Source organism: Eleutherodactylus coqui, chromosome 7 (assembly GCF_035609145.1).
Source record: "Eleutherodactylus coqui strain aEleCoq1 chromosome 7, aEleCoq1.hap1, whole genome shotgun sequence".
Lineage (NCBI taxonomy): Eukaryota > Metazoa > Chordata > Amphibia > Anura > Eleutherodactylidae > Eleutherodactylus > Eleutherodactylus coqui.
The window spans coordinates 35,169,835-35,195,243 of record NC_089843.1 but is presented as its reverse complement, the minus strand read 5'-3'; the positions used below and the strand labels follow the sequence as shown (position 1 = coordinate 35,195,243).

Here is a 25,409-nt window from a genome sequence, read left to right as displayed (position 1 = left end):
AGGGGCGCTCCAGACTACACATCCAGACTGTTAGTATAGGGGCGCTCCAGACTACACATCCAGACTGCTGGTATAGGGGCGCTCCAGAATACACATCCAGACAGCTGGTATAGGGGGCGCTCCAGACTACACATCCAGACTGCTGATATAGGGGCGCTCCAGACTACACATCCAGACTGTTAGTATAGGGGGCGCTCCAGTCTACACATCCAGACTGCTGGTATAGGGGCGCTCCAGAATACACATCCAGACTGTTAGTATAGGGGCGCTCCAGACTACACATCCAGACTGTTAGTATAGGGGCGCTCCAGACTACACATCCAGACTGTGGGTATAGGGGGCTCCAGACTGTTAGTATAGGGGGTGCTCCAGTCTACACATCCAGACTGCTGGTATAGGGGCGCTCCAGAATACACATCCAGACTGTTAGTATAGGGGCGCTCCAGACTACACATCCAGACTGCTGGTATAGGGGCGCTCCAGACTACACATCCAGACTGTTAGTATAAGGGGGGTTCCAGACTACACATCCAGACTGCTGGTATAGGGGCGCTCCAGACTACACATCCAGACTGCTGGTATAGGGGGCGCTCCAGACTACACATCCAGACTGCTGATATAGGGGCGCTCCAGACTACACATCCAGACTGCTGGTATAGGGGCGCTACAGACTACACATCCAGACTGCTGGTATAGGGGGCGCTCCAGACTACACATCCAGACTGCTGGTATAGGGGCGCTTCAGACTACACATCCAGACTGTTAGTATAAGGGGGCTCCAGAATATACATCCAGACTGTTACTATAGGGGCGCTCCAGACTACACATCCAGACTGCTGTTATAGGGGGCGCTCCAGACTACAGATCCAGACTGTTACTATAGGGGCGCTCCAGACTACACATCCAGACTGCTGTTATAGGGGGCGCTCCAGACTACACATCCAGACTGCTGGTATAGGGGCGCTCCAGACTACATATCCAGACTGCTGGTATAGGGGGCGCTCCAGACTACACATCCAGACTGCTGGTATAGGGGGCGCTCCAGACTACACATCCAGATTGCTATTATAGGTGGTGCTCCAGACTACACATCCAGACTGTTAGTATAGGGGCGCTCCAGACTACACATCCAGACTGTTAGTATAAGGGGGGCTCCAGAATACACATCCAGACTGTTCGTATAGGGGATGCTCCAGACTACACATCCAGACTGCTGTTATAGGGGGCGCTCCAGACTACACATCCAGACTGCTGGTATAGGGGGCGCTCCAGACTACACATCCAGACTGTTAGTATAAGGGGGGCTCCAGACTACACATCCAGACTGCTGATATAGGGGGTGCTCCACACTACACATCCAGACTGCTGGTATAGGGGCGCTCCAGACTACACATCCAGACTGCTGGTATAGGGGCGCTCCAGAATATACATCCAGACTGCTGGTATAGGGGCGCTCCAGACTACACATCCAGATTGCTATTATAGGTGGTGCTCCAGACTACACATCCAGATTGCTATTATAGGTGGTGCTCCAGACTACACATCCAGATTGCTATTATAGGTGGTGCTCCAGACTACACATCCAGACTGTTAGTATAGGGGCGCTCCAGACTACACATCCAGACTGTTAGTATAGGGGGGCTCCAGAATACACATCCAGACTGTTCGTATAGGGGCGCTCCAGAATACACATCCAGACTGCTGGTATAGGGGCGCTCCGGACTACACATCCAGACTGCTGGTATAGGGGGCGCTCCAGACTACAGATCCAGACTGTTAGTATAAGGGGCGCTCCAGACTACACATCCAGACTGCTGGTATAGGGGGCGCTCCAGACTACACATCCAGACTGCTGGTATAGGGGCGCTCCAGACTACATATCCAGACTGCTGGTATAGGGGGCGCTCCAGACTACACATCCAGACTGCTGGTATAGGGGGCGCTCCAAAATACACATCCCGATTACTATTATAGGGAACGCTCCAGACTACACATCCAGACTGCTGGTACAGGGGCGCTCCAGAATACGCATCCGAACTGCTATTATAGGGGGCGCTCCAGACTACACAACCAGACTGCTGGTATAGGGGGCGCTCCAGACTACACATCCAGATTTTTATTATAGGAGCGCTATAGACTACACATCCAGACTGTTGGTATAGGGGGCGCTCCAGAATATACATCTAGACTGCTGGTATAGGGGCGCTCCAGACTATACATCCAGATTTTTATTATAGGGGCGCTCAAGACTACACATTCAGATTGCTACTATAGGGGCACTCCAGAATACACATCCACACTGCTTCTGTAGGGAGCACTCCAGAATACACATCCACACTGCTTCTGTAGGGAGCACTCCAGAATACACATCCACACTGCTTCTGTAGGGAGCACTCCAGACTACACAACCAGACTCCTGGTATAGGGGGCGCTCCAGAATACACATCCACACTGCTGCTGTAGGGAGCACTCCAGACTACACAACCAGACTCTTGGTATAGGGGGCGCTCCAGACTACACAACCAGACTCCTGGTATAGGGGGCGCTCCAGAATACACATCCACACTGCTGCTGTAGGGAGCACTCCAGACTACACATCCACACTGCTGGTATAGGGGGTGCTCCAGACTACACATCCAGACTGCTAGTATAGGGAGCACTCCAGACTACACATCCAGACTGCTCGTATAGAGGGCGCTCCAGAATATACATCCAGACTGCTGCTTTAGGGGGTGCTGCAGACTACACATCCAGACTGCTCTTATAGGGGGAGGTCCAGACTACACATTTTAACTGTTGGTATAGGGTGCGCTCCAGACTACACATCCAGTCTGTTATTATAGGGGGCGCCCCAGACTACACATCCAGTGTGCTGTTATAGGGGGCGCTGCAGACCTACAATCTCCTTGCCACCCGAGTTCTAATAATTGAGGATTCTGCCATTATCCGGTATCTATAGCTTAGATCTGTATGGATGCTTTTTATTACTCGTGATTTAATGTGCGTTTAATCCTCGTACTGTTAAATACGGTTTGATTCATTGCGGTGCCACAGTCGTGATAGTTGGCTGCAGGCTTTGCATCCATAAATCCCCCATATTATTCCCTTCCCCTACATCTGTAACGCTATCCCATCGGGGTCAATTAGACGTCTACCTCCAAAGTGTAATAACACAGATTTATAATTGAGGAGCGTTCGGCGCGGTTCTTCCGAGACAAGCAGCAGTTTTTATTCGGGGGAGAAAAAAGCCCTCATTTTTCATGCATCACAGTCACAAGCGCTCAGACATCAGCAATGCCTGTGTGTTCTGTGGACGGAGCGCGGCAGGATCGTCGCCGCGTGCCAAAACCCAGCGCTCCGATCCAAGAATTAGGATGTGCCTCCAACACCTTCTTATTGCCAGCATCCATATCAGACACATGCATAATTCATGCACTCATTTACATTCATGGCAGGAAAATCGCCGGAGATTACAGAAGGCTTCATTTTGTCATTTTGTTTCCTTTCAATTGTATATATTTTTATGTTCACATGCATCAATGAGAAAAGTGCTCCAGTGGCATCTATATGTGCCGTACGCACGCCGATGTATATACGCCTGCCAACTCTTCAGCACAAATATAGGAAGAACTCTCGCAGCGCACTTAGCACACCGCAACCATCTATTCTGCGTTACGCCAAGTCCATTTTATTGGGAGCATTGCCTATTTACCCTCCTCACAGTAATAATGCCCATTAGAGATCCCCTCACAATAAGGGCTCATTCACATGGGTGTATTGTCACCTCGTTTTACACACACATATATCCCGTGTCTACTACGGGGTGAATGGAGTCAGTGAAAGTCAGTGGGCTTTCATTGATCCGTTCACACCGGCGTGCATGCTCTATTTCTCTGTATACGCAGTATGAGCCCTATACCCTTGTCTGGGCTGTGTATGATACGCTGTCCATACGCAAAATATATTGTGATCCGCAGCCCCAATTGCACTGCACTCGCAACCATACACGGTCTCTGCCAGCAGAAAGTATGGCTGCTGGATGTGTAAAACACCGCAGGCAGACTCGCAGCGTTTAACGCATACCCCTGTGTGAATAGGCCCTAATAGTCACCATCCCACAGTAATAGTGCCCCCCTTACAGTAATATCACCCCATAGTGACTACCTCAAAGTAATAGTGTATCTCGGTGACCCCCTCACAGTAATAATGCACCTGAGTGACCCCATTAAAGTAATAATGGCCCTTAGTGACCCCCTCACAGTAATAGTGTCCTTTGGTGACTCTTTTACAGTAATAGTGCCCCTTAGTGTCCCACTCGCAGTAATACTGCTATTTAGTGGCCGCCTCATAGTAATAGTGTCGTTCAGTGACTGTCACACAGTAATTGCCCTTTAGTGACCGTTTCACAGTTATAGTGCAGCTCGGTGACCCCCTTACTGTAATAGTGCCCATTAGTGACTCCCTCACAGTAATAGTGCCCATTAGTGACCCCACACAATAATAGTAACACCTCAGAGTAATAGTGCAGCTCAGTGACCCCTTACCGTAATAGTGCCCATTAGTGACCCCACACAATAACAGTAACCCCTCAGAGTAATAGTGCAGCTCAGTGACCCCTTACTGTAATAGTGCCCATTAGTGACCCCACACAATAATAGTAACCCCTCAGAGTAATAGTGTCCATTAGCAACCTTCTCACTGTAATAGTGCCCATTAATGACTCCCTCACTGTAATAGTGCCCATTAGTGACCCTCTCACAGTAATAGTATTCCTCAGTAACCCAACTAGGGGTACTATTTAGGGTAGTTTATGGGTTTGGATTACATTATATGTGGGAGTTTAGGGTGGTTTATGCTTATAGCATACAGTTATGCAAATAAGAAATAATTCAAATCAAAGTGACTTTATAACAAGTATTAACAATGACTGGAAACAGGAAACCAAGCCAGAAGACCTTGTGCCTACAGCTGTTTGGGGGCAATCGCAGCATTCTTCTGCTTAGTTTGTGAGAGGCCTATGATGTGACTCAGGAGGGGTGTCGTGTCTCCTTAAGAAGAGCACCCAAAAAGTGTGTGGAGACACCTAGGAGGTGAGTGGGTCAGGGGATGGTATAGTCTCTCCCCAAGGCAAGCACCCAGGGTTGTGGGGAGTAAGGAGACGTATAAGGCCATGCTAGCTCCTCTGGGTAATTTATGCAAATAAGAAAAATGGAAAAGTACCTCTGCAGGGCCACCTATTGGATGGAACATTCCTTCAAATTAAAGTCATTTTGGCACTGCAGAAGTAATTTTCATAAATTACCCAGAGGAGCTAGCATGGCCTCATAAGTTTCCTTCCTCACCTTTTCGGTGTCCCCACAACCCCGGGTGCTCTCCTTGGGGAGAGACTATACCATCCCCTGACCCACTCACCCCCTACGTGTCTCCACACACTTTCTGAGTATGCAGTTATTAATGTAGGATGAAGGGGTTAGTGGAGGTGGTCTATGGCAGGAGCGTATAATATATTATGCCGTAATCACTGTATTTTATCTATATGGGTGCAGGGTTTGTTCCAGGGCATTCCTACCAGCTAACATTCATTTCTGTTCCTCCGCAGAAAGGTCAGCCACTGCCACATCTTCCAGCAGAGACTGTCTACAAGCTGGAGAGTCTTGCAAGAATAACCCCAGCTGCAGCTTCAATTTACGAACATTGCGCCAGTGCATAGCAGGGAACGGTGCCAACAAGTTAGCTCCCAATGCCAAGAGCCAATGCAAGCGGACGGTGGACGCTCTTCACTCTAGCCAGCTGCACGGCTGCAAGTGCAAACGGGGGATGAAGAAGGAAAAGAACTGTCTAAATATATATTGGAGCATTCACCACACCTTGATGGAAGGTCAGTGAGCAACAAGCCCAGCAGGGACACTGGGAGCACTGTGATGGGGAGGGCTGAACTTGTCATTTAACACTACATAGTATTATAATCCAAGGATTGACGGACTGTAGCAGATATACATAGGCATGTTATATAGCACTAGACCACCAGGGGCAGCATATTGCATGTAGCACTGGGCAACCAGGACTATGGCTGTGCAATTACCGTTAGGAGAACAGTATATTGACATTATATACACATAAGTAGCAGGTGCCAGGCAGGTGTGTTCTATTGTGTAATATCTATGCTGTCATCTCTCTCTTTTTATACCACTGGACATTATATACTGTATGTTTATTTGCATATATTACTGAGACCTGAGAATTGTATGCACCACTAGGTCACCAGGGATATGACCCTGTATTTACCACTGAAGGAACAGGGGCACTGCATTAGTCATGCATAACAGATGCTAGACTCTCCTTGATTGTCTGCTCTGCATACAGCATTTGGCTGTATGTATACCACTTGGCAACCAGGGCACATGCACTATATAAGGAAGGTGCAAAGGCACTTGCTAGTTATTTATTCTTAGACACTAGTAACTTCATGCACCACTAGATCTAGAATAATTATAGTATGTAACATCCAACACTATATACACCACTAGATTTAGTATAGTATATAATAGTGGCCACGTCATATACCACTGGCCCACCTGGAGTAATTATGGTATATAACAATGGAAACTTCATATACCACTGGACCACCATGAAATAATTATAGTATGTAACACTGGACACTTCATATACCACTGGACCAGCTAGAGTAATTATAGTACATAACCCTGGACCTTTCATATGACAGAATTGTGGTATATAACCATGGACACTTTATACATCACTAGACTACTCTGAAGTAATTATAGTGCGGTATATAGAGATGAGCGAGTCTACTTGCTAAGGCACATTACTCGAGCGAGTAGTGCCTTAGCCGAGTATCTCCCCGCTCGTCTCTAAAGATTCGGGGGCCAGCGGGGGAGAGCGGGGAGCGGCAGGGGAGAGCGGGGAGGAACGGAAGGGAGATCTCTCCCTCCCCCCCCCCGCTCCCCGCCGCAACTCACCTGTCACCCGCGCCGGCCCCGAATCTTTAGAGACGAGCAGGGAGATACACGGCTAAGGCACTACTCGCTCGAGTAATGTGCCTTAGCGAGTATACTCGCTCATCTCTAGCGGTATATAACACTGGACACTTTATGTACCATCCAAAAATAATTATAATATATAACACTGGATACCTCATATACCAATGAACTACCTGGAGTAATTATAGTATATAACCATGGAAACGTCAGATACCACTGAACTACCAAGAACTAATTATCGTATATAACACTGGACACTTCATAAATAGAGATGAGCGAGTATACTCGCTAAGGCACATTACTCGAGCGAGTAGTGCCTTAGCCGAGTATCCTCCCGCTCGTCTCTAAAGATTCGGGGGCCGTCGGGGGGCGGGGAGTGACGGGGAGAGCGGGGGGGAGAGAGGGAGAGAGAGATCTCCCCTCCGTTCCTCCCCGCTCTCCCCTGCCGCTCCCCGCCTGTCTTCGGCCCCCGAATCTTTAGAGACTACTCGCTCGAGTAATGTGCCTTAGCATGTATACTCGCTCATCTCTATTCATAAACCATTGGGCCACCTGTAATAATTAGAGTATATAACTCTGGACTTGTTATATACCACTGGTCCACCTGGAACTATGACATATAACACTTCATATACTACTGACTCACATCAACTGATTGGAAACTTTATATACCACTTGAGTATCAAATACATATAGTATATAACACTGGACATTGCATATACCACTGGTCCACCTCGAAATTATTATTGCATATAACTCTGGACACTTCATATACCCCTAGTCCAAGGCTAAAACAATTAATAATGCACTGTAGTACATATAGTAACACTGGTCACTTAATATACCACTGATCCAGCCTGGAGTAATTAGAATATATAATACTGGCTACTTCATATACCACTGGTCCACCCTGGAATTATTATAATATTACCTCTGGACCAACTAGAGTTATACTATGTATCCACGGACACTTTATATACCACTGGTCCACCATGGAATTATTATAATATATAGCACTTTACATACAGTACCATCAGACTACCAGGAGTAATTATGGCATATAACCATGGACACTTCATATACCACTGGTCCAAACTTTATATATTATAGTATATTACACTCAACACTTTATATTAAACTAGTGTTTATGTAATGTTGCTTTATCGCACAACACTTCATATACCATAGCAATACCTGTTGTAATTATAGTAAGTAACCTTGGACACTTTATATACCACTTATCCACCTTGGAACTATTATATATAATACTGTACACCTCACATACCACTAAACCACCTGGAGTACTTATGGTACATAACCTTGAACACTACATACCACTAGCCCCCCTGGACTTATAGTACATAACACTGGAGACTTTACATAAAACTGGTCTACCCTGAAGTAATTATGTTACATAACACTGGACAAATTCTGTAATACCCTGAAAGGATTAGAATATATTACATTCTACACTTCACATACCACTGGTCCACCAGGAGTAATTATAGTATGTAACCATGGACATTTTATATACCACTGATCCACCCTGGATTTATTATAGTATATGACACTCAATGCTTTATATAACATTGGTCCACACTGAAGTAATTGTAATGCACAACATAAGTCTCTTTATGTACCACTCTGCAATTCTTATAATATATAACACTCTAAACTTCATATACCACTGGACCACCTGGTATAATTGTATTGTATAACATTGGTCTCTTTATGTACTGCCCTGGAATTATTATAGTATATAACACTGGACACTTCACATTCCACTGGGTGACCTGGATAATTATGGTATATAACTATGGTAAATATATATACCACCGGACCACCTGGTATAATTGTATTGTATAACATTGGTTTCTTTATGTACCACCCTGGAATTATTATAATATATATAACACTGGACACTTCACATACCACCTGAACCACCTGAAGTAATTATGGTATATAACCATGGACACTATATATACCACTGGACCATCTGGAGTAATTGCAAGGTATAACATTGGTCTCTTTATGTACTACCCTGGAATTATTATATATAACACTGGAAACTTCATATACCACTGATCTACCCTGGAAGAATTCTAATATATAACCTTAAACACTTCATACATCACTGGTCCACCCTGAAATAGTTACACCTGGTTGCAGTGGACGCCTTATATATCATTGGATGAGAAGCAGACTGGGCAGTCAAAAAAAGTGACATTTTCTCCTGGGTTGACTCCCACGCAGCATTTTTGGAAAAGATGCGGCAGAGTTTTTTACAGAATTTTTGCTGATGTTTTCAATTACATTTTTTTTCTGGCCAGCTGTTGGCTGTGAAGGCGGTGGGGGCGCCTGAAGCTCACCACAACGGTGCTTTTGGCCTGTGCTGTTTTTTCCCGATTTATGGCAGTATTTTTTGAGGTTCGTGGCTTTTCTCCTCCAGGTAGAGCCTTTATTTTAGGCATCTTGTCAATAGAGACAATGGTTGTATAAAAGACGCTCCCCAAAGAACGCTTGTAATAAAAATCACATGAATTTCATGACATCTTTTACAAGCTAAAAAAAACTGTCACAAAAAAAAAGTGTGCGGAGAAACCCTAAATCAGCCCAACTTGCCGTCAGTCATCACACAACATTCCCCATGAATGTGCGCCATTCCTGCAGCGATGATTTATTTTCATCATTTGCCGTGTAACTGGCTGCTCGCTTTAATCAATACACGCTGTTGTCTGTCTATTTTAACTGCTCCGAAAAAAATGTTGTTCCTGTAATACGGCAAGTAATAGACCATGGCCGCAATAATAATGAGAGCCAAAAAAACACTCATGCACATTCCTGTGAATCTATTCGCCCCCGTCTACCATAAATTATGGAAATGTCTCACTTGTGGAATGGAATAGCTGAAATATGTATTTCAAGTGAGAACACAGGGTAGTATTAGAAGTCAAAGGGATTTGGAGCAATAGGATGGGAAATAACACGCACATTTGTCCTGCCACCAGAGGGGGTAGTTCTATTACTTACTGCTGGTCTTCTGTGCTGATACCCCTCTGATCCGCCACTTTTGGATCCCAGTTTCAGCTGTCCAAGATGGCTGATGTAATCTTCAGACTACCTAATCCCTCACTGTATTGAAAGTGTTAGACTACCCACTGATTGGCCAGCACCACTCACATGATCAGTGGTGGCCAATCAGCGTGCAGAGAAAATTGCACTGGCCATCTTGGACAGCCGAAAACTGGATCCTGAATCAGTGGATCGTAGAGACATTGGCATATGAGAGCGACAGCAGGAAATCTACCTGGCCCTTACAGTCCAGGAACAAAATTTTGTCCCGAAACTGAAGGATCACTTTAAGACCACCGGCCAGTCTCAATATGTTGGTCACAGGAGCACGATATGCCTACAGAATGAAGAGGCGCATGGAACAGGGGCTGTCGGTGAGCCTCAAAAGAAGTCTACACCCAGTACAAGCTGGGGTATACTTAAAGGGAACCTGTTATAACCTTTCAGCCTCATAAACTATGTTATGGAGCTCACAGATGAAGAAACAGGAATTCCAAGGAGCTGTGTTTCATACTCACTGGATACCCCATTTTAGAGCTACGTCCCCATAAAGTTGGCACACACCAGCTGCTTGATTCTTTCTATGCGCACACCTCCCAGAGAGATGAATGGGAGATGCATGTACAGAAAGAGGCAAGCTGCGCGGAGACACAGCACTGGAATGGGACACCCGACTTCACGTTTCCCCATTTTTTAGCACCATTTTAAAATCGTTGTCCAAGGAGGTGAAGATAAAAGGACGTAGCTCATCGGGAGGGGTGTGACTGTTCAGCCCTATAGATTTATGAGGGTTGTCCGGAGAGGTGAAATACTAAACGTGGAACTGCAGCGTCGCAACGTCCACTTCTGGCCAACTTCTGACACCGTCATCTTCTCCCGGGGGGATTGTTTTTTTGTTTCCTCTTAATAACTGAGTTAGCCCCCTCTTCTGTTATGGCCGATGCATGGATAAAGAAGGGGGCTGGCTTAGTTATTAAAATGAGCTGAACAGCCAGCCCCCCTGTGATGACATGACAGGCACAAAAAGGGTCCATACTATGTGACCTGTCAAAACTGGGCTGGGAGTAGAGGTACTGGCACCGAAGGTTTGGGTAAGGGTTTCCCATCCATGGACAATCCCTTTAAATCTGGGTGGCCACATCCCTCCCTATGAGCTATGTCCCATTTTCTTTTTATCCCTGGACAACCCTTTAAAGCGACCTTCCAGTTATGGGACAAATGTCTGTTCCGGGACCGGAGGTTGGGGGATATTATTAATAATATTGCTCCTGTTCTTCTTTACCAATGTCCCTCCACTCTGATCTGCTGGTTTGGGGTCCAGTTTTCAGCTGTCCAAGATGGCAGTAGCAATTTTATACCTAATTAATGCATAAAGGTCTCTCATTGGCCAGCACTGATCACATGAACAGTGCTGGCCAATCAGAGAGCAGGTATAGTGCACTGGTAATCTAAAACTACCAATGCACTGTAGTGATTGAGTAGTCTGAAGATTGTATCAGCTATTTTGGATTTCTGAAAAAGGAACCAAAACCAGAAGATCAGATGGGGTACTATTGGCACAGGAGACCAACATCATGCTGTATAACTGCCTACTCTGGCCACAGGACAAGGTTTTGTCTTAAAACGGGAGGGTCGCCTTAAGGCCCCCTGTCCACGGCAGTGATTTCACGCCGTCTGAAGCTTTCCATAGCATGCTGCGAATTACCCCGATTCTCCCCGGTCAGCCTACCTGTCAGATTAGGCTGACCGACAGAGATTTGTCTGCGGCTCCTGCTCCTGGGCGGAGCTCCACCACGGGATACGGCAACGCCCGTGGACAGGGGGCCTAAAACTGTTGGGCTGGGAGGCTACGCCCCCACTCAAAAAGCCACATCCTCTTTTTTAAAATAAGCCTGAAAGGTGGAACATCAAAAAAGTCACAAAATTTTTGATTGTGCCAAATTTTGCGAGGCTAGAACACCAATTTTACAAGAATAATTTTCTCCCCAATGAGTTTTTGAATTGTGACTTGAGAGAGTGGAGAAAACAAGTGCCGACAGAGGCGATGACTCAGAAGCTGAATGAGCACATTTTTTGAAAGCTTTCCTCGTTGCAAAATAATAGCGGTGGGAATGGACAATGGCGCGCGGAGCCGAGGCCGAGCGCCGCATTATACCTCGCAAATTTCAGAGTTGAAGGATTGAAAATTGGAACATTTTACTTTCGGAGTCGGTTTTGAATAAATATTTTTGGCTGTGAGGAGCAGAGAGCCGTCCTATAAAATGAAATGATACCAGGGAGCACTTTGCGAGCTTCCACGATAATGTTTCCTTCCATAGGCATCATTCACCTCCTGACGGTTTCGCTTTAACTTACCGGTCAAATGTTACCTTTGTGGAAAGCGAAAATAATGAGACTATAAGTGAAGATTTCAGGAGGGATTGACAATGGAGAACAGCAGTAACTCTGTTTCAATGTGCTTTTTTTCAGGTGTAAGTGTCTTAGAGAGTTCACCGTATGAATCATTCGTGAGGGGGTTTGACTATGTGAGGCTGGCGTCCATCACAGCAGGTAATTATATCCTAACGGGCGCACACGACCTGCATGAAATGTGGATATGACCACGAACAGAGATCTCATCATCCTGCTTCATGGTATCAAACAATAACAGAGAAGACAACATATTATATAATGAGAATATATGGCTGAAGACAGACCTGAATCATACGAGTGCTTCCAGGGTGCTAAGAGAGTGAGGAACTAGTGGCTGCCTGCGCAAAGGATGTAGGCTAATATATACTGCGGTCTACGCCCCCCTGTGGCAAAACTGCAACTCTTACCATGATCAGACAGCAAGGACCATACTGATAGCACCACTAAAACTACCACAACATCTCTAGTGTATCCATAGTCTATAGAAGCAGTATTATAGTAGTTATATTCTTCTACATAGGGGGCAGTATTATAGTAGTTATATTCTTGTACATAGGGGGCAGTATTATAGTAGTTATATTCTTGTACAGAGCGAGCAGTATTATAGTAGTTATATTCTTATACATGGGGGGCAGTATTATAGTAGTTATATTCTTGTACATAGGGGGCAGTATTATAGTAGTTATACTCTTGTACATAGGGGCAGTATTATAGTAGTTATATTCTTGTACATAGGGGCAGTATTATAGTAGTTATATTCTTGTACATAGGGGCAGTATTATAGTAGTTATATTTTTGTACATAGGGGGCAGTAGTATAGTAGTTATATTCTTGTACATAGGGGCAGTATTATAGTAGTTATATTCTTGTACATAGGGGGCAGTATTATAGTAGTTATATTCTTGTACATAGGGGGCAGTATTATAGTAGTTATATTCTTGTACATAGGGGGCAGTATTATAGTAGTTATATTATTGTACATAGGAGGCAGTATTATAGTAGTTATATTCTTGTACATAGGGAGCAGTATTATAGTAGTTATATTCTTGTACATAGGGAGCAGTGTTATAGTAGTTATATTCTTGTACATAGGAGGCAGTATTATAGTAGTTATCTTCTTGTACATAGGAGCAGTATTATAGTAGTTATATTCTTGTACATAGGGGGAGTATTATAGTAGTTATATTCTTGTACATAGGGGCAGTATTATAGTAGATATATTCTTGTACATAGGGAGCAGTATTACAGTAGTTATATTCTTGTACATAGGGAGCAGTATTACAGTAGTTATATTCTTGTACATAAGGGGCAGTATTATAGTAGTTATACTCTTGTACATAGCAGGCAGTATTATAGTAGTTATATTCTTGTACATAGGGGGCAGTATTATAGTAGTTATATACTTGTACACAGGAGGTAGTATTATAGTAGTAATATTCTTGTACATAGGGGGCAGTATTATAGTAGTTATATTCTTGTACATAGGGGGCAGTATTATAGTAGCTATATTCTTGTACATAGGGAGCAGTATTATAGTAGTTATATTCTTGTACATAGGGAGCAGTGTTATAGTAGTTATATTCTTGTACATAGGAGGCAGTATTATAGTAGTTATATTCTTGTACATAGGAGCAGTATTATAGTGGTTATATTCTTGTACATAGGGGCAGTATTATAGTAGTTATATTCTTGTACATAGGGGCAGTATTATAAAAGTTATATTCTTGTACATAGGAGGCAGTATTATAGTAGTTATATTCTTGTACATAGGAGCAGTATTATAGTAGTTATATTCTTGTACATAGGAGCAGTATTATAGTAGTTATATTCTTGTACATAGGGGGCAGTATTATAGTACTTATACTCTTGTACATAGGAGGCAGTATTATAGTAGTTATATTCTTGTACATAGGGGGCAGTATTATAGTAGTTATATACTTGAACACAGGAGGTAGTATTATAGTAGTAATATTCTTGTACATAGGGGGCAGTATTATAGTAGTTATATTCTTGCACATAGGAGGCAGTATTATAGTAGTTATATTCTTGTACATAGGGGGCAGTATTTTAGTAGTTATATTCTTGTACATAGGAGGCAGTATTATAGTATTATATTCTTGTACATACGGGGCAGTATTATAGTAGTTATATTCTTGTACATAGTGGACAGTATTATAGTAGTTATATTCCAGTACATAGGGGGCAGTATTAGAGTAGTTATATTCTTGTACATAGGGGGCAGTATTATAGTAGTTATATTCTTGTACATAGGGGCAGTATTATAGGAGTTATATTCTTGTACACAGGAGGTATTATAGTAGTAATATTTTTGTACATATGGGGCAGTATTACAGTAGTTATATTCTTGTACATAGGGGAAGTATTATAGTAGTTATATTCTTTTACATAGGGGCAGTATTATAGTAGTTATATTTATGTACATAGGGGCAATATTATAGTAGTTATATTTTTGTACATAGGGAGGTAGTATTATAGTAGCTATATTCTTGTACATAGGAACAGTATTATAGTAGGTATATTCTTGTACATAGGAGCAGTATTATAGTAGTTATATTCTTGTACATTGGGTGAAGTATTATAATAGTTATATTCATGTACATAGGAGCAGTATTATAGTAGTTATTTTCTTGTACATAGGGAGCAGTATTACAGTAGTTATATTCTTGTAGATAGGTGGCAGTATTATAGTAGTTATATTCTTGTACATAGGGGGCAGTATTATAGTAGTTATATTTATGTACATAGGGGCAATATTATAGTAGTTATATTCTTGTACATAGGGAGGTAGTATTATAGTAGCTATATTCTTGTACATAGGAGCAGTATTATAGTAGTTATATTCTTGTACATAAGAGCAGTATTATAGTAGTTATATTCTTGTACATAGGGGGCAGCATTTACTAGTTATACAAAGGAGGCAGTATTATAATAGTTATATACTTGTACATAGGAGGCAGTATTATAGTAGTTATATTCTTGTACACACTGGGCGGTATTATAGTAGTTATATTCTTGTACAGTGGAGGCAGTATTATAGTAGCTATATTCTTGTACCTAAGAGGCAGTATTATAGTAGTTATATTCTTGTACATAGAGGGCAGTATTATAGTAGTTATATTCTTGTATATAGGGAGCAGTATTATAGTAGTTATATTCTTTTACATTGGAGGCAGTATTATAGTAGGTATATTCTTGTTCATAGGGGCAGTATTATAGTAGTTATATTCTTGTACATAGGAGCAGTATTATAGTAGTTATATTCTTGTACATAGGAGGCAGTATTATAGTAGTTATATTCTTGTACATAGGGGGCAGTATTATAGTAGTTATATTCTTGTACATAGGGGGCAGTATTATAGTAGTTATACTTTTCTATATAGGAGGCAGTATTATAGTAGTTATATTCTTGTACATAGGAAGCAGTATTATAGTAGTTATATTCTTGTACATAGGAGGCAGTATTATAGTAGTTATCTTCTTGTACATAGGAGCAGTATTAGAGTAGTTATGTTCTTGTACATAGGAGCAGTATTATAGTAGTTATATTCTTGTACATAGGGGGCAGTATTATAGTAGTTATATTCTTGTACATAGCGGGCAGTATTATAGTAGTTATATTCTTGTACATAGGAGGCAGTATTATAGTAGTTATATTCTTGTACATAGGGGGCAGTATTATAGTAGTTATATTCTTGTACATAGGGGGCAGTATTATAGTAGTTATATTCTTGTACATAGGAGCAGTATTATAGTAGTTATATTCTTGTACATAGGAGCAGTATTATAGTAGTTATATTCTTGTACATAGGGGGCAGTATTATTGTAGTTATATTCTTGCACATAGAAGGCTGTATTACAGTAGTTATACTCTTGTACATAGGGGGCAGTATTATAGTAGGTATATTCTTGTATATAGAGGCAGTATTATAGTAGTTATATTATTGTACATAGGGACAGTATTATAGTAGTTATATTCTTGTACATAGGAGCAGTATTATAGTAGTTATATTCTTGTACATAGAAGGCAGTATTATAGTAGTTATATCCTTGTACACAGGAGGCAGTATTATATTAGTTATATTCTTGTACATAGGGGGCAGTATTATAGTAGTTATATTCTTGTACATAGAGGGCAGTAATATAGTAGTTCTATTTTTGTACATAGGAGGCAGTATTCTAGTAGTTATATTCTTGTACATAGGGGCAGTATTATAGTAGTTATATTCTTGTACATAGAGGGCAGTATTATAGTAGTTATATTCATGTACATAGGAGGCAGTATTATAGTAGTTATATTCTTGTACATAGGGGGCAGTATTATAGTAGGTATATTCTTGTTCATAGGGGCAGTATTATAGTAGTTATATTCTTGTACATAGGAGCAGTATTATAGTAGTTATATTCTTGTACATAGGAGGCAGTATTATAGTAGTTATATTCTTGTACATAGGGGGCAGTATTATAGTAGTTATATTCTTGTACATAGGGGGCAGTATTATAGTAGTTATACTTTTCTACATAGGAGGCAGTATTATAGTAGTTATATTCTTGTACATAGGAAGCAGTATTATAGTAGTTATATTCTTGTACATAGGAGGCAGTATTATAGTAGTTATCTTCTTGTACATAGGAGCAGTATTAGAGTAGTTATGTTCTTGTACATAGGAGCAGTATTATAGTAGTTATATTCTTGTACATAGGGGGCAGTATTATAGTAGTTATATTCTTGTACATAGGGGGCAGTATTATAGTAGTTATATTCTTGTACATAGGAGGCAGTATTATAGTAGTTATATTCTTGTACATAGGAGCAGTATTAGAGTAGTTATGTTCTTGTACATAGGGGGCAGTATTATAGTAGTTATATTTTTGTACATAGGAGCAGTATTAGAGTAGTTATGTTCTTGTACATAGGGGTTAGTATTATTGTAGTTATATTCTTGTACATAGGGGGCAGTATTATAGTAGTTATATTCTTGTACAGAGCGAGCAGTATTATAGTAGTTATATTCTTGTACATAGGGGGCAGTACTATAGTAATTATACTCTTCTACATAGGAGGCAGTACTATAGTAGATATACTCTTCTACATAGGAGGCAGTACCCCTGTCTTCTCCCATAATTCAGTATTTTGTCTTTTTAGATCTCTATCACCATAGAAAGTTTGTAGTTTGTAGTTGTACTAAAAACCTGGTTCACATAAAAGAACCACGTTACAGTAAATATTGTATGCCCGCTGGTGGAGAGCCCTCTTATCTAGTCAGATACAAGAACAATCACATCACTATCTGCTATTACCAGTTTTCAAAGATGCAGCTGAATTCATAGCCTAGCTCCCAAAATCTGTCCTCAGGGATACATCATATGATATAGATAGATGGATAGATAGATAGATAGATAGATAGATAGATAGATAGATAGATAGATAGATAGATAGATAGATAGATAGATAGATATGAGATAGATAGATAGATATGAGATAGATAAATAGATAGATATGAGATAGATAGATAGATAGATAGATAGATATGAGATAGATAGATAGATAGATAGATAGATAGATAGATAGATAGATAGATAGATAGATAGATATGAGATAGATAGATAGATATGAGATAGATAGATAGATATGAGATAGATAGATATGAGATAGATAGATAGATAGATAGATAGATAGATAGAGATAGATAGATAGATATGAGATAGATAAATAGATAGATATGAGATAGATAGATAGATATGAGATAGATAGATAGATATGAGATAGATAGATAGATAGATAGATAGATATAGATAGATAGATAGATAGATAGATAGATAGATAGATAGATAGATATGAGATAGATAAATAGATAGATATGAGATAGATAGATAGATATGAGATAGATAGATAGATAGATAGATATGAATTACATATTAGACAGTAATTGATGGAAATATATACATTATATCACTATGGATTGTTTGCTGCACACCCTGGATCATGCTGAGTTACGTAGCCAAGTCCAGACTTCCAGTTGAATAATCTCATTGCCTCCTGTACTTCTGGGTTGTCAGACAGGAAGACCAATAAATCCACAAAGTGGGAGGCCAGCACCATTTTTGGGCTCTAGAGAGTTCAGAAAATTCATTCTGCAAACCACCCAGTGAGTTAGAGAGCAAATACAGGGATGACATCAACCTAAAAGAACAAAGTCAGCCAAGATCCTCCTAGCACTTGTCTATGTAACACCTGCTTTCAATTATCAAACCTCATCCCTGGGGGGCGTTAGGAACCGCATGTGCAGCCCCCGTGACTTGGGAGGTTGAGGATTTATGTTCTGCGAACTCTGCCTTTCAGGCAACACACGGAAGAGCAGGCACTAAGGAATCTTCTTATGATGGATGAAGGTATTAAGTGGCCAGCTGTCCCTGCTTCTTGGGGTTTGCTCCAGGAGAAAAAAATCGGTCCAATAAAAAATGATTTTGTATAATGCTAAAAACAGAATAATTGCATGCTCCACCTGAGGTGTAATATGATGTGCATCTCTATGGGTGTAATATTTGGACATTGTATGGCAGTATAGCTGGAGCACTGAATGGAAGAATTATTTAGCACATTATTGCAGTGTTTAAAGGGGGATTCTTATCTCGGCCTGGGAAAACTTGGCCCTCTGTTTGTGACCCCCTTTTGGAAATAGCCGAGCGCTCCGGCTCAGCGCTGTTTCCATAGCTCTAATGGAAGTAAATGAAAGCTTTGGAAACAGCGTAGCATGTAGCTCCTACGGAAACAGCGCTGGGCTGAAGCGCTCGGCTGTTACCATCAGTTCTGGCCGGATGGCCAGTAACTATAGCAGTGGTTTCTAATCTCCACTATAAAAAGCTGAGATGGGAATACCCCTTTAAGTGTAGAAACTTGAGTAAAATATATACATCCGTGCTTTATGTGTATACTGTATTTGGAAATTGTTAGAGTGTCTGTCTAAAAATGGCAAGCAGGAGACCGTACATTATTGCTGTCCAAGTTCCCCATTCTGTTTTTAGATTGTTTTATCATTTAAATATTATTTTTATACAACTGACTCTTTGTTAATGAGCATTTGTATGCATGGCCAAACCAGCAAATACTGTATAAAATCGGCTTTAGCAATAATTTAACAATAAAATAGACTTATATGGGTATTACAAACATGGCCGCGATGAGAACACTGTTGTCTATGAGGTGGCTGAGAAGGCAGAAACAACATAGCCAGACGCACTGAGTCGTTTCTGTAACTCCCATAGAAGTCAATAGGATTTAACTATACAGAGAGCTCTCCTGTCAGTACAGCTCGCAAGTTGTGAAAACACTATAGCTTGCTGTGCCATGCAGTTTGCATTACTCCCATGGACTTCTGTGGGAGTTAATGAGACAGCATAGTGAAGCCCCAACAGCTGTTATATCTGTAAGTCCATGCCAGCACATACGGCTGAGCTAAAGGTAAATATAGCCAAAACTAGGGAGAGACACACTGTCCCCCCACACCATCACACCAGCAAGGGGCAGTGTGCCGCCCAACAGCAAAAGTAGGATTGAGACACTCACCCTGAGTTCTTCGGTCACGAACACGGCCGTCGTCAGCGCCCAAACTGAACCTGGATTTATCGCTTAAGACAACCCAATTCCACTCTGTAGTGTCAAGTTTTGTTGTTTGCAACACCATTGCAAACGACAAAAACGGTGGGTGTCAAAGGCCATAATCATAATGGGCACCGTGAGACCAAATGTCCTTTGGCCAAGCGCCTGGAAATGGTTCTACCAGACATGGGGGTGTAACGATGGTGGCCCCTGTCTCTGAATGGTGGACAACGATAGAGTTGGAGCTGCTTGTGCTTGTCGAACAATCAGACGCTACTCTCTACTGGTGGTCTGTAGGGGGCATCCTGAGCCCGGTCACCTTGTGTGCCCCCATCCACTGGTCCCAACACCTCCTAACAGTCTGGTCAGAACGGCCGGTGGGGACAATTCATCGATACGACCATCCAGCTTCTCACATCCCTATAATGCGCCCCTCTCAGACTCTGGTAACAGGGTGAAATCTCTTCTCTGCGTCGTAGAGGGTCTAGTGGTCAACAAGCTCCACACAAGCGGAAGAAGAGGTCACTACACACAACGAGCCTCTGAGAGCCTTTTATAGGCCAAGGAGGGAACCATTTTTAGGTCCTCCGGTGACAAGACCGTCCATCTAATCACCACAACTCTCAGCATTTGTATATCTGCCTCAGATGGAACTGTAGGACGGGTTTTGTGCAAAACAACTTCTTCTAGGGGTGAGATTGTTTTTGACAAAGAGTGTACTCTCTGATTGCCCTGTATGTAATATAGCACACATTGTTACTCTGGGTTAGGACTTAAAGTGAGTTAAAATAGCCATCGTTTCCACAGAACACTTTATTCTGTTGACAACTGCTATGATTACTACTTCTCCAACCTTTTAATGTCCTTTTCTTTTACACTTTCAAACCATTAGGAGTTCATTTATACAGCTTGAAATCCCACAAAATTGCCTGACATCAATTGCTGCTCTCCCTATTAAACATACCCTATAGAACAGGGACAAATAGGAGCAGGTAAAGAAGAAACATGACTTTTTCCATTTAACTGCGGCTTTGCAGTAAACAGGCAGTCAGATTGTCCAAACTAGTGATTGAGATCGAGTTAATGTCTAAGCACCGGGTCATTCTGACCCCATCATAACTGACACCTCCAGGCACTTACAAATAAGAGCTTGTAATGCCGAATACTTAGCAGCTGTGAAAAACAAGGCAATTGTGAGAAAAAGAACTGTGCTAACGCAGAAAACTGCAAGGGAGCAAATGCAAAAAGTTTTAAGGCGTTCAATAGTTTGTAGTTAATAGGGCTCAAAAACTCCAGTCTGTCTCGGCAGCACTGAACGTATCACTCCACTGGTGCCGATCATCTCTGTTGACCGGAGAAGAGGACAGGTGGCCAAATTCCAACCACAAATGGTGGAGTGGTACACTCAATGCCACTGCTGGTGGCTGCATTCTCTTTGTGAAGCGGACTACCGTACAGTGCTTGAAATTCATCCTTCAGTGAAATTAGCCACTAAGAACCGACATTGGGGCAGGTTGGCTAAAGGGAGATGATGGATTAAGGAATTGTTGATGCCTTGTCCATACTGGATACTTGTACACATACACAAATGTCTACTTACTCAACCTTGGCCAGTTGTGCTCCATAATCATGACCATCAAATATTGGATGTTTTGGAAGCAGATTTACCCTGCACTGGATCAGATAGGATATCAATACAGTAATGAACATGATAATCCTGCACCTCCTATAGGCATATAAAATTACACTTCTTTATTGTATATTGTCATGTATGCACTTTCCCAGCACCTGTGTATGCGATTGTCATTGGGTAATCTATCTCACTCACCCAATCTTAATCACCTTCCATACAAGGTGTAACCTGAGCATAGATCAACTCCAAACATGGTCCATACATCTCCAGATTGTTGCTGCCACCACTTCTAGAATGTGGGTCCGGAAGTCCCCCGAGTGCACTCACACACCGCTCTTCAGCCATCACAGGGTTAACACCACCACCTAAATGTTCAGGGCAACAAGGACAATTAAATGCAGTACTTGTGAGATGCCGAGACAGGATCTGGCTTGGGGGGCAAGGGGAAGGCAAACAACCTGGACATTTGGGCTCTTGAATACAGAAGGGTTCCGGTGTATGAAGCAAGGATTGGGCTGTGACATAGACCTGGTCATGAGTGTTGCCCACCAGGTGGGGCACATACAACAGTGTTGTAACTGGGCACTCCCACAAAATGAATAGTTGGAACTTCTTGCTGAAAACCTTGTGTTTAATAAAAAGAACTTGCAGCTATAAAACACTTTATGCTCACCAACAACCAACAGGCAGTGGTCACTGATCATCGGTCAGTTGATGGCACTGGTTACAAGGAGGAAAATCAGTATTGCTGTGGTTGGAGTGTCCAGGTATATACCAGCCTCTTGGTTCAATAGGCAAGTCCTTGGACTAGGAATGGGAAGCAAGCTAACAAGCAGCAAACCCAATGATTATTTAACAGTCCATCTTCTTGCACTTCTTTCCTCCCAAGTTAGTGATGGAGGCTGCTTGAGTTAGATGGCCCAATTTGCATCTGGCTTCCTCTTGGAATCAGTTTGGCCAAGTATAAGGGAGGAACCTCCTTCCCCGACTCAGTTCCTTCCCGCCATGGAAAACTCTTCCAGTTCAAATAGCGAACCAAATTAACTCGAGGTGCACCAAATATATACACATATTTCATGTTTCGAAATGCGAGCCAGTACAGTAAAAAATGTTGCGTATTATGCACGGATACACGACGAGATGCGCATGGCGATTGGTGGCACGCAGCAAGTCCACAATGTCATTACATACTTGCTGCGTACCACACGACTGTCTGATGCAGGCGGCATGCAGAGAATTATGCTCGTTTGAAGCTGCCCTTACAGAAGTTTTTTCTGGAGTCAGCCCTCTTTTAAATGTCAGTACACAGAAAGTGACACTTCATTGTTTTTTGGTTTTCTGGATCTTGAATATTGGCGGCCTATCCTGATCGGTGGAGGTCCGACTTTCAAGAATCCCATCAATCAGTAGAATGAAAGGGTCACCACACTTGCTAGTTGTGACTGACCAGACACAGCAATAAATCAATGCAGCCTCTTCATTTTGCTTCTCGGTGGGTGTCCCGGGTGTCAGACCCCACCGATCAAATATCGATGGCCTACTCTAAGGAAGAGCGTCTTTAATAGAATAACAGGGTGATAGACTCTGCTTAGTGAAACCTAAAGGAGGTTGAAATTATGAAGGTAATTAAAGGGGTTTTCTCACGATAGATATTTATTCCATAGGTGTCTGGGTTTGCACCTATTGGGAATATGATGGTTTCCACATTCACAGCCGCCTCGCCATTCGCTTTCTGCATGGATGTGGCAGCCACCACTCCAATTGACAATATGGAGGCCAGGAAACTGCCATTTTTCCCCAGACGCTGGAGTCCCAGGGGTGAATATTGAATGTGCGAAAACCTCTTTAGTGGTTCATTCACATGTTTACTATTAAAGTGAATGGGGTAAACGCAAACCCTTCACACATGTAGAGGAAAAAATATGTGCAGATCTCTGCTCTAAATATATTGAAACTCTAACCTGCAGTTTTCCGGATTTGAACCCCTCATAACTCGCGATTACCGACACTTAGATACATGCATTTGATATCAATGGAAACAGAAACTCCAAAAAATCCAATTACCAAAACTTCCTACCATAAACCGTCCTTGTTGTCCAAAGCAACCAATCACGGCACAGCGTTCATTTTTCAAGCTTCGGAGGTAAGATGAAAGCTGCACTGTGATTGGTTGCTATGGGTAACAAGGACGGTCTTACTATTGGACAGTTTTGATAAATGAGGCCAAAAAAAAGTTTTATTCTGCTGTAGTCGTCAGAGACTAAACGGCTGCCAGCAAAGACAGGAGAGCGTTCTGTGTCCTTGATTTTCATGTCTACCGGTCTGTTATTAGTCTGCAACGTCATTTTTGAATACAGTTTAGTGAAGATTTTAAGAAAAAGATTATATCTGTAAGTGAAAATCACCCGTCCGTCCACCGGTAAGCGTGGAAACAGCAGAGCGTCCGCACAAGTCTCAGACGAAGTCCTCAGAAATTCGCCTTTGGAGCGAGCAGAGAATTGGACGTCCCGCCGCCAACTGTGTGGAAGACACTGCACAGATGTTTGTGTTATCCCTACTGATCACAGTTGTCACCGGCCCTGAAACTGGTGACAGAGCGCGGCGACGGTCTTTCTGTGAGATAGATATAACGATGTGTAAAGAAAAACTGCGCTTCTTGGTAAATGTGAAGAGATTAATATATCGGTACGGGAAGAACTCTGGAGTCCGTGCGTCTGTGAGGAGATGGCTTGTTTGAGGCACAACGCGTTTCAAAGACATAAATACCTCCTTCTCCAAGGCTTTTTCATGGCTTCACAAAGGAGGTAGTTACGCCTCCGAAACACATTGCAGAGCTATCTGGAAGAACCCCCTGACCTGCTATGTTTTGGAATAAAGAAACCAACTACCTGCGTCATGGGCGCCTAATTACGAGTTATCAGAAGCAAACTTGGCCATAGAGGAGTTCTGCCTACAAGCAGTCTCCTCACAGAAGGAGGTACTCCAGAGTTCTTCCTGTACCGCCACATCAATCTCTTCACATTTACCTGGAAGCGCGGCTTTTCTTTACACACTGTTATATTTATCTCCACAACGGCGGTTACCCCAGATATCCGGCTGACGCTCTGCCTATTACCAGAGGACAGGGACCCGGTAACGTGACTCATCCGAATAAGGCTGAACTGGACTTTTGGTGTGTAGAGCGTATGTGCGACCCCCCAAGGTGATGTGTTTTGTACAATAACCTGTAGGAAGGTCTACAGCCCTACTCTTTCCATGGGGGAACAATACTGGGGATTTCGTACCTGGATGTCCTACACATTTGGCTTCTGCCGCAGCTAAAACAGGAAATCCCAAGTTTCATCTTCCAACAGGATGCCCCCCCTCCCTCTACCAAACAGATTGATTGGCTGTCAGGTGGTGGCGATGGTGAACTTCTTCCCTCCTCCATGTTCCCGGATTTTACACCTTGTGATGTTTCCCCTAGGGGATCTTAGAGTCTACATGCCCTCCTTACCACCCACCATGATCTGCGGCATCCCAGAAGCCATCGCATCCGTCAGTCGTGATCCGCTACAACATGGATGCCAGGCGCGTGACTGCAGGCTCCATGTGCGTCGGGTGACAAAGGGGGTCTCACTGATCACTTCTGATGGGGAAAATATTTTTAAAGTAGCACAACAAAACTTTTGGA

At 42.6% G+C, this 25,409-nt stretch overlaps 1 protein-coding gene across 1 annotated transcript in view; it reads left to right on the top strand.

Annotated features, from left to right (window-relative positions):
• GFRA4 (GDNF family receptor alpha 4) overlaps positions 1 to 25,409 on the top strand; it is a 434,465-nt gene that overhangs the window by 368,074 nt on the left and 40,982 nt on the right. Inside the window, exons 3-4 of the mRNA XM_066572922.1 lie at positions 5,600 to 5,878; positions 12,543 to 12,623. Coding sequence (XP_066429019.1) covers positions 5,600 to 5,878; positions 12,543 to 12,623 — 360 coding nt within the window. The remainder of the gene's footprint in view (positions 1 to 5,599; positions 5,879 to 12,542; positions 12,624 to 25,409) is intronic.